General features: G+C 40.0%; 1 protein-coding gene across 2 annotated transcripts; it reads right to left on the bottom strand.

The window, feature by feature from the left end:
- Positions 1 to 343: 343 nt before the first annotated feature.
- LOC106597479 (beta-1,4-galactosyltransferase 1) lies at positions 344 to 10273 on the bottom strand. 2 transcript variants are annotated; one of them, XM_045722704.2, is made up of 6 exons: positions 9686 to 10273; positions 7811 to 8046; positions 2085 to 2272; positions 1756 to 1878; positions 1280 to 1384; positions 344 to 1034 (listed from the first exon to the last, which is right to left on the bottom strand). In XM_045722704.2, the coding sequence occupies exons 1-6, from the start codon at positions 10056 to 10058 to the stop codon at positions 905 to 907; spliced, it is 1155 nt and encodes a 384-aa protein (XP_045578660.1). In that variant the 5' UTR covers positions 10059 to 10273; the 3' UTR covers positions 344 to 904. The 2 variants fall into 2 exon arrangements, with proteins under 2 accessions (XP_045578660.1, XP_045578661.1); XM_045722705.2 differs by lacking the exons at positions 7811 to 8046; positions 9686 to 10273 and adding an exon at positions 2988 to 3946.
- Between the last annotated feature and the right edge of the window lie 475 nt (positions 10274 to 10748).

Below are 10748 nucleotides of genomic sequence, written 5' to 3' on the forward strand. Positions count from 1 at the left end.
ACTGATTTGTATGCTGCAGAAACAAGGAAGTGATCATTCATGTAACAGGTACTGAATAGGGTTTGAATGTAAAGAAGCATGTAAGTGATCATTCATACAGGTACTGAATAGGGTTTGAATGTAGAGAAGCATGGAAGGGATCATTCATACAGGTACTGAATAGGGTTTGAATGTAAAGAAGCATGGAAGGGATCATGTCACAGGTAGTGAACAGGTTTTGAATGTAAAGAAGCATGGAAGTGATCATGTCACGGGTATTGAACAGGTTTTGAATGTAAAGAAGCATGGAAGTGATCATGTAGTGAATGTAGTAGTGAATGTACAGAATCACAAAAAACAAGTGTGTTATCAACTGGTGTTTTTAGAAACATATATAAGTAACCAAACCAATAGTTGCTTTTAGATTGTGATTAAGACCTTTCACACAGTTTCAAACATGGGAAACATTTCCACAAAAAATATATTAAACCATAATCATCTCAAATATCTTAGCCGAAAATGGAAGAAGAAACCATATATAAAATACGCATTAACTATATGCATAGTCATAGAACTTATATACACATTTAAACCAAGTAGTTCTCCCTTACAGAATTACACAAAGACAACTCATTACAAATGATATACAAAATAACTTCCTCGTCCCACACGCCTTCCCTTTTGTACTGCCATTAAAAGTCAAACATGTTGATCAAACATTTTGATCCACTCTGATATTTATGAGGTCTTGTTGTGCCATCTTATTTATCCAAGTGCTATCCATTGGTTTCCACAATAAATACACGTGTTCCGGAGAATTCAGAGCATTCTCGGTACTGCATTCCATGGTTCCGCTGTGCTTTCTCTGCCCACCACCTTGTGATAAGTGATGTGCAAAACAACTACTAACATTCATCAACTTTCACTAAGTTTTCCCCACATCTACAGTGATTTTCGTGAACAGAGCATCCTTTTCCACTTTGACGACTTCGTACTTGAGAGAGCTGATCCCATCGGTATTTATCGTCAGTCTCGTGCGTTGTATTCTGTCAAACCTGCGATGCAAAGGAAACGACTTATCAGTCTACTATCCTCATATGAAGATATTTGGGATGCACTGATATGTCAATTCTGGGGCCATACAATAGCCAATATTTTCTTGGCTGTGATGGCTGAGTAACAATGCTGATGCTATCATAAAGAAATAAAAACTTTCCCCTTAAAATCTAAATGATCTTTTTTAAAGATACAACATTGTGGGGAACATGTTGAATGTGGTTGTTCTAATCTAAAGCTTTACCTCTGAGGATTTGGGTTGTTCAGTTTGTCTCTCTCGTGACGGATCATCCGGCATTTCCCGACCTCGCCATCTGGACGAGAGATGGACATTCCTCTGGAGCTCACCCTGTGGAAATCAGAGTTTATTATTATAATGGACTTTGCATACACGTTGGAAATACTGTGGAATTTAGTGTTGGGGTCAATTGTAATTCAATTCAGGAAGTGATTTAAGTAAAAAATGTGACCATTTTTTTAGGAAATAGCTTCTCCTTTTCAGTTTATAAATTTTTTGGGGAAAAAAAACCTGCAATTTCAGTTTAGTTCATGAATTGACTGACCCTAACACCCTGGTGGATATATTGTGTTTTGCATGAACATTATACAATGCATCGGTAACATTAGAAAGTGATGATGTCCCCTTGCCAAGTCTGACTTTAATATAGGCTCATCTGTAATGCTTTAAAAGTCTGTTTGGGTTGGAATGCACTGTCTTGCCTGTTGAAAATGTCATCATCTTCACCACCCCAGCCCCAGTAGTTGTTGGGAAAGCCGTTGATTTTAAGGAACTGCTCCTTACTTAACGCTGAGACACCACCAAAGTACTGGTTATAGGGCAACCTATGAATGAGACAAAGACAAAATATTTCTAATCTGGCCCATACAAAGAGCCAAGTAATGAAAAGGGTAGGCTAAGCATAAGTAGATATACTTGTTTACAACTCTTCTAGCTATGTACTCATAGTATGAATTGAGGAAGAGTCCCAATTAAACAAAATGATGATGATGCATTAGAAAGAAGTTGTCGGTTGAGTTTTGTGCCGTACTTGAAGCCAAACTTGTCCATGGAGACAGACAGGTGTCTGGGCTGGCTGAAGCATTTGTAGGTGTTGTGGTCATCCATGGGGATGATGTCCACGTCACTGAACACAAAGCAGTCGTAGTCATACTCTTTCAGGGCCTCAGCATAGCCAATGTTCATCAGCTTGGCCCTGTTGAATGTGTTGTCTCCATCCTAATGAAGAAATGACAGTAATTTTCAAAACATCGGTACGCTAAATTATTTGCCAAATATTCACTTATAGTTGAATAAAGTTTGTCCTTAGAAAAGGTTTAATTCATCAAAAATGGTATTTGAAAAAAGTTCCAGTATATGCAAATTGATTTCAAGTTGGTTTACTCTTACATTTTACATTTGAGTCATTTAGCAGCCGCTCTTATCCAGAGCGACTACAGTTATCTAGGTGGGACAACCACATCACAGGCATAGAACGTTTTTTTTTTTCTTCTTAGCTGTCACAGATCTTCCATTGTTGGGTAAACTATTTAAAGATTTACTGAGAAGGGGCTCCCGAGTGGCGCAGCTGTCTAAGGCACTGCATCTCAGTGCTAAAGGTGTCACTACAGACCCTGGTTTGATTCCAGGCTGTATCACAACTGGCTGTGATTGGGAGTCCCATAGGGCAGTGTGCAATTGTCCCAGCATCGTCCGGTTTAGGGTTAGGCCGGGTTAGGCCATCGTTGTAAATAAGAATGTGTTCTTAACCGACTTCCCTAGTTAAATAAATAAAAAAAGCAAGCAGACCAGTTTTCTAAGTCACTGACAGCCTGAAGATCTACTGAGCTGCAACGCACATTCAAGCCAGTTCTCTTTCCCAACAGCCAGCTAACTTCACATTGTCATTAGCATATGAGCAAAGTACTAGAAAAAAAGGAAGGTCCGCACTCACTACTTTTTTCTTTTACAGATTACTTCAGGTCAACGCACCACCTTCTAAAAGACAGTCACTAGGGGCCCTCTTCTTGGACACAGATTAAGCCTAGTCCTGGTCTAAAAATAAATGTAGTCTCGGACTATGCTTAATGTGTGTCTGCGAAACCGGATCCTAGGAGCCCCAGACAGGTTTTGTCCTTATCTCATATGAGGAAAGTAAACAATATTTGCACAACCATCATGCAATACACTAAATAGAAAAAGCAAGGGACTTCCCCTTAAGAAATGTCAGAAAAGAACAGGAAGAACCTGTAGAAGTCATGTAAGGACACAGTTATTTCCTCTACACTGTTAATGTCATCTTCATAGGAGTAGGCTACTGTTCACTATCAATGTGTGGTAGTCATCAGCTGACAGTTAGGGCCGAAGTGATGATTCTGTCATCCAAATACACCACAAAAATGAAATAATATTGAATTTGATTATTTAAACAAAATAAATCTAAAGTTACAATTCTGAGCAACAGGTTGGTCAAAACAAGCTTTGTGATTGGTTGAGACGCGGTCTAAGCCATACTAAATGATCAGTTTAGCACGGGTAAGCCTATAATACAAAAATTGGCATCTTGCTTTCTGTTCCATCAGAGAAATCACTGCGCATCCACTGTACCATCAGCCCAGACAGGCCATTCATTAACTTGATTTCCACTATAAAAAGCATTTAGACATTATCTCCCGTGCTTCTAGCGTAACGCCTCAATCAGACCGACAGCGATTTACATCAATGCTGTGTAATATATTCTGTAGTCAAACTTTTCCCATTATGTAATCCAAAATTGTTACTCTATATGTGTGCAATAAAAGTTCAACATTCCCCTTTTGCTACTATTTCTGTCAAGTCTATGCATACAAGTTGATGCATACGTTGGATAAATCCAACGTATGCACAACACAGAACACAGAGCGCGAGGCAAACGCAGCGTTCCATTGGAAATGAATGTACTTCTGGTGTGCCAAAACGCAATGACGATGTCGGTCTGATCGAGGCATTACATTTGGATTGCAACAACGGGGGTTTGTACAAACGTTGCCGTCTTTCTCTCTGACATTTGTTTAAATTCTATCTCCACTGTCCCAACGAGGATTATCGTGTCAGGACGAGACAAACGAGACAAAATATTTTCTCAGCCCGTCAAAATCATGAATCAAACAAAATGAAATGCAGCTAGTTTGCGGTCTTTCCTGCTTCCGTTTGAAGTGACTGTGTTGCTGTGTAGTTGGCTAGCACCTCTGAACAGGGTCCTGACAGGAGAGCAAATGTTCTATGTCAGGGAAAATCATTGATATGGAACAAAAAGACTTCACGACTGGGTCACGGCTCTGGCAACCTAAACGGATAGAATGAACGACCAGCCGGCTTGGCTAGCAACCAAGATTTGTGTCAGGACTAGGCCTATATTTTCATTGAGGGATGAAATAGTAGCCTATGAATACATATCAAAATCAAATGTTTTATCTAATTGGTAACCCGTTGTAGAAAAGCAATTGTTGACTCGAGGTTGTGCTAAACGACTTATTTATCACGACTGCGCTGATCTACGGCACTCGGATCCGCCTCGTACCTGTGATCGCAGCACAGCCGTGCTAAAAAAGCATGCCCTCTCATCTACAATTGCTTTAATCAGTTGCCTTTGTTTAATCTTCATAATTAGAGATACCTGCTATATCCTGAAGGCTACTATACCTGACCATTTTCATGCTTTAAAAGGGCAATCTGCAGTTGCTACATCCAATTTTGTACTTATAAATTAACGATAGATTGATTCTTGAAGAATATAACGTATAAATGCCTTTGAGCTTAGTTCAACTTTCATACCCCATCAGAACCCAAAATATAAGCTGGTTTTACTCCAATGTTTGTAAACATTGTAAATGCATAGCCTGAAAATATGCTTAAAACTATAATGTTGATGTCTTGGATGATCAGTCTTTGCATCAATAGCTCCATCTACGAATTTAAAAGTAATTACATTTCTCCAGGCCTTTTTTTTTTACTAAAACAGAGGCAGGGAGTCCGCTTTGTTATTGCTTCAACTGTGGATTGCCCCTTTAATGTAACATTTATTTATTTGTTTTTATCTATGGGAGAAAAAATAAGCAGTCCTCTGTCTCTTTATCATTACAAGTTAGGAAAGGCAGAGAGTTCATTGAGGTGATGGATGTGGTGGAAAGGAGGAAAGGTATGGAGGAAAGAGAAGAATAAAAAGAAAGAGAGAAGCTGTCAGCGGTATGCAGTCAAACAGCTTTGCCGCTCTATAGCGTGCCATTGACTCTTTTCTCTTCCAGTAGTGTAGGATTGGCGCTCATACTGCCATATCTGATTTCTAATTGGTTTACAAGACAATAACCTGTTCACAAAGACACAAAGACAGCAAGGTGCTGTGTCTGAAATCCTTTAACAATGACTAAATCTGTTGACTTAAACCAACAAACATTTGCCCACGGGAGAAACCATCCAACAGCAATACATGGACCTGAGTTACCACACAATCAGGAAATAGAGGCTGTCTGTCAACCATGTTTAGTTCCTCTTATCCTACCTACAGTAAGACATGTTGTCCTTTAAAACAATACATTAGAATAAACTCATACTTGATGACATCACATCAGGGATCATGGTTATTTGATTGAGACACTCCATGTTGCAAACCGTTTTGCAAACCGAAGGCTTCCATTTGTTCATCACGGTGACTTGGCTGTGCCCTCTGATTATCTGTGAGAAACACAGCAGGACAGCTGGTGGTTTATAGATAGTGAGTATAAACTTCAACTCACAGCTGAACCATGTCTGTGTTTAAAGAACAGGCCTGGGCTTGTGTGGAGGGGCGCTGGGGCTGGAGAGCTGGGGGGCTGGAGCTGGATGTCTGTCTATCTCCTGTTTCAGTGTCTCTCTCAGTGTCTCTCTCAGAGCTCTCTTAGTTTCTCACAAATGTCGCACTTCTTACAAATCTATCATTTCGTAGTTCCGTACATTTACGTTTCCTCTTCTTTCGTCCCTCTTACATTTTCTGTAGGAAGCGAGGGTGAAGGACTGCAGGAGAGGACACAAGGAATCAAGGATAGGCTATTGAGATTCAGCGTCGGTTTAAAGACCCTGAGTAATGATTTGTAACTGTGAGGGGGGGGATGTTGCGACACACTTCACTAGGGTAGGGGGCAGCATTCGGAATTTTGGATGAAAAGCGTGCCCAAATTAAACTGCCTGCTACTCAGGCCCAGAAGCTAGGATATGCATGTAGTTAGTAGATTCGGATAGAAAACACTCCAAAGTTTCCAAAACTGTTAACATAATGTCTGTAAGTATAACAGAACTGATATGGCAGTCGAAAACCTGAGGAAAATCCATCCAGGAAATACTATTATTTTGAAAGGCTGTTTTTCCATTGAAAGCCTATCCACCATACAAAGACTTAGGACCCAGTTCACTATCTCTATGGCTTCGTCTACATATGGCCAGTCTTTAGGCATTGTTTCAGGCTTTTACTCTGAAAAATGAGGGAGATGCAGCACTTTCAATGAGTGGACAGTGGAAATTTCCAGACATGAGTCCAGCGCGTGATTGGGAGCGCGCCTTTCTTGTTTTTCCTTTTCTATTGACGAAGCTTTTGTCCGGTTGAAATATTATTGATTATTTATGACAAAAACAACCTGAGGAATGATTTTAAACATCGTTTGACATGTTTCTACGAACTTTTATTGTACTATTTTGACTTTTCGTCTGGATGTTGAGAGCGTGCTTTGTGCCTTTGGATTACTGAACTAAACGCACCAACAAAACGGAGGTTTTTGGACATAAAGAGGGACATTATCGAACAAACAAACATTTATTGTGTAACATGGAGTCCTGGGAGTGCCACCAGATGAAGATCATCAAAGGTAACTGATTAATTTAATCGCTATTTCTGACTTTTGTGAGTCCTCTCCTTGGCTGGAAAATGTCTGTATGGTGTTTTGTGTCTAGGCGCTGTCCTAACATAATCACATGGTTTGCTTTCGCCGTAAAGCCTTTTTGAAATCTGACACAGCGGCTGGATTAACAAGATGTTTATCTTTCATCCTATGTATAACACTTGTATCTTTCATCAATGTTTATGATGAGTTTTTCTGTAATTTCATTTGGCTTTCTGCAGTTTCACCGGATGTTATTTGAGACAATGCATTACTGAACATAACGCGCCAATTTAATCTGAGGTTTTTGGACATGAAGAGGGACATTATCGAACAAAATGAACATTTATTGTGTAACATGGAGTCCTGGGAGTGCCACCAGATGAAGATCATCAAAGGATAGTAATTCATTTAATCGCTATTTCTGACTTTTGTGAGTCCTCTCCTTGGCTGGAAAATGTCTGTATGGTGTTTTGTGGCTAGGCGCTGTCCTAACATAATCGCATGGTGTGCTTTCGCCGTAAAGCCTTTTTGAAATCGGACACTGTGGTTGGATTAACAAGAAGTGTATCTTTAAAATGGTGTATAATACTTGTATGTTTGAGGAATTTTAATTATGGGATTTCTGTTGTTTGAATTTGGCGCCCTGCAATTTCACTGGCTGTTGTCGAGGTGGGACGCTAGTGTCCCACTGATACCAGAGAGGTTAACATTCTTCCTGTTATCTATAATGAAGGGTGGGAGGTTACTTGTGTGGAAAACTCTAGGCATGAATAAACAAATTTATGACAACTGAGTAGTCTTCTTTGTTCAGACAGACTCTGAAAGGCTAGTTCAGTGAATAGATGAAACCAGTCATGCATAGAGATTAGACTGGTTTCTCTGGCTTTACCTGATTGATGACATAGACACCATAGTCCAGCTGTTGGCGCTGAAGGATGGGATGGAGGTAGTGGAGCCAGAACTTGAGGTGCTCTTCACGATGGCGGAAGGGGATGATTAGAGCAACCTTCTGGAGGGCGACGCAGTCATGTGGTTTGTAGCGACCTCCTTCCTGCAGACCTGGGTTCTCCTTCCTCACTGTGTCCAAGCTGACAGGCGTAGAGAACTCCACCCTGAGAGGCCCAACTGCAGGTCAGGAGAAACAGATCTCTTGGGTCATAAACTCTCACACACCTCTTCCTGTTCCTTAACCACATTCACTTCCTTTTCACTTTCTGCCTTCACGCCTCCATCTCGCTCTCTCTTTGTTCAAAGTTTTCAGCCTTTGACCTCATGTAAAAAAAATAGAGCACACACACACACGCGCATGCATGCACACTCACAAACACAGGTGCACGCATGCACACACACACGCACACACACACGGACGCATCCCTTATTGCATCCCTTATTGATATCACAAGTATTTCACTACACACAAGCATTTCGCTACACTTGCAATAAAGGGAAAGGGGGATACCTAGTCAGTTGTACAACTGAATCCCTTCAACTGAAATGTGTCTTCTGCATTTAACCCAACCCCTCTGAAATAACATCTGCTAACCATGTGTACGTGATCCAATAAAATTTGATTTGACACACAGATACAACCAGAACCACAGGAAATGGTGCTGACTTAACGGATATCTCATGCTTGTCTCTTTGCAACAGGCAGTTCAGGGGTTAAGAGGAAATATGTGTTATCTCGTCCCCCCCAAAAAGTATGGTCTATGCTGCTGAAAGTATTTGCCCCGAGCCATGATTGAGCTGAACACAGAACATATAGTTATTTTCAGCAACAGAGAGCAAACTTCACAATGCAGCTCAGCTTAAACATGAAATAAATCGAAAGATCTTTCCTCATATTGACTTATAGTTAAAGCCAGGAAATATAGGCCTAATATGAGATACACAACTATATCATATATTTATAATTACATAATACAATGTTTGATGCAACTGTGCCAGGCTACAAAACATTAAGAACACCTGCTCTTTCCATGACATAGACTGAAAAGGTGAATCCAGGTGAAAGCTATGATCCCTTATCGATGTCACTTATGTGAAAGGGAGGAGACAGGTTAAAGCCTTGAGACAACTGAGACATGGATTGTGTATGTGTGCCATTCAGAGGGTGAATGGACATGACAACATTTTTTTAGTGTCGAACGGGGTATGGTAGTAGGTGCCAGGCGCAAGAACTGCAACACTGCTGGGATTTTCATGCTCAACAGTTTCCTGTCACCCAGAGGAAATCCAGCCATTGGAGTCAGACACCTTGTAGAGTCAATGCCCTGACGAATTGAGGCTGTTCTGAGGGCAAATGGGGCGAAGGGGTTGCAACTCAATATTAGGAAGGTGTTCCTAATGTTTGGTGTACTCAGTGTATGTTTGGAGAAGATCCCAGAGAATGATCCCATGAATGTTATGGCTGATAATTATATATATTTCAAGGATATGCAGCATGCTCATTTCCTTGTTATTTTTGGCCAAACAGTTCGATTAAATATCAAAAGTTTTAATGTATTTCCTTGGGAGGCCAAACTATCTGGATTCAGGTTCCATGCTTGATTAGGGAAACAAATACAGTCCATATGTGCATGACAGAGGAATTGGAGAAAAAATCAGCATGGAAATAGCCTGCTAATGTGTTATAAAGAGTCCTTTTACATGTTTATAACAATTACATGTATAATGCAATATAATGCCATGTTTCTGCTGTGCATGTTTGATTAAATACCAGCCCTTGAATTAAAATTAATTGATCAAATCATAGCCTACTTACCCAGATGTGGAGACGTATCAGAACATTTTTCAAACTTATTCCACAAAGTAGTAGTAGTAGTAGTAGTAGTAGTAGTTGTAGTAGTAGTAGTAGTAGTTGTAGTAGTTGCATTGGGTAAATGTATATCCTGAAACTTCGGAGTTCGCAATATTACAACTCTGTTATTAAGGTCGTGTTGTCCATTATCTTGAAGTGTCACGGTAATTAAAGCTGTTTCATTTCGCGTCTGTGTCTTTATTTGTTTGTTTGCTGACAACCCATTCGAGTAACCCATTAAATAAAATAAAGCCACTAAGAGGTTAATAACACCTAAAACTACAACCACGGTGCAGCCTCTCTTCCGCAGCCTAAAGTTGAGAGATGAGTCGAGCATAATGCGGCTGTCATATGCCGAACTGTAGTGACAAATACATATCCGTTTACCCACCGACCGTATTGAAAAAGCAATTTAAAAATACTCTATTTTTTGGCACAAAACAGTATAGTTTCAAGCAAAAAGACAAGGTAAGATCATTTTTCTCCTCTACTGTGTGGCTGTGACCATCAGTTGTCGTAGGCTCCCGAGAGTGAATGAACTTTGTGTACTACACTTTTTGGCAGTAACATGACATTCAATGGACCTGTGGCTTCCTCTATAATAAAAGCCACAACGAGGAAATCATAGCCTACTAGGCAACTGCACTAGCAAACTATTCAATAAAATGCCCAAAACATAGTCATTATGTAGTACTTGCCTAGTAGTCTTTATTAATTTGCAAGTCCCTAGGCTGGGATATGTTTGAATTTGAATTTACTCCAGGAGAACGACCAGATAGATCCCTGTGAGGTAGGCTATTTTTTTCCTTAGAAAACGTTTTAGCCTATAGGGCTATTCTAATTGTTCTCTGACGCTATCGGCCTACATTTGAAAATAATTGGATTTAATAAAACTTTAAATTCAATACCAGCATAAGCGACGTATACACTACTTTATGTGTAAACCTTGATAATGTTTTATGAGAAGGGTTTATATATCAAATAAAATAAAATGTGTAGACCTTATCATGGAACGTTTACTTACAAG

Source organism: Salmo salar, chromosome 08, assembly GCF_965601325.2.
Source record: "Salmo salar chromosome 08, fSalSal1, whole genome shotgun sequence".
NCBI classification, from domain to species: Eukaryota; Metazoa; Chordata; class Actinopteri; order Salmoniformes; family Salmonidae; genus Salmo; species Salmo salar.

Bases quoted from the DNA above. Each gene is read 5' to 3' on its own strand.
- LOC106597479 (XM_045722704.2), bottom strand. From the start codon at position 10,058: ATGCTCGACTCATCTCTCAACTTTAGGCTGCGGAAGAGAGGCTGCACC. The intron at 2,273-7,810 runs GTAAAGCCAGAG...TTTCTTCATTAG, and splicing joins GTGTCTATGTCATCAATCAG to GATGGAGACAACACATTCAA. The intron at 1,879-2,084 runs GTACGGCACAAA...TCTCATTCATAG, and splicing joins ATGGACAAGTTTGGCTTCAA to GTTGCCCTATAACCAGTACT.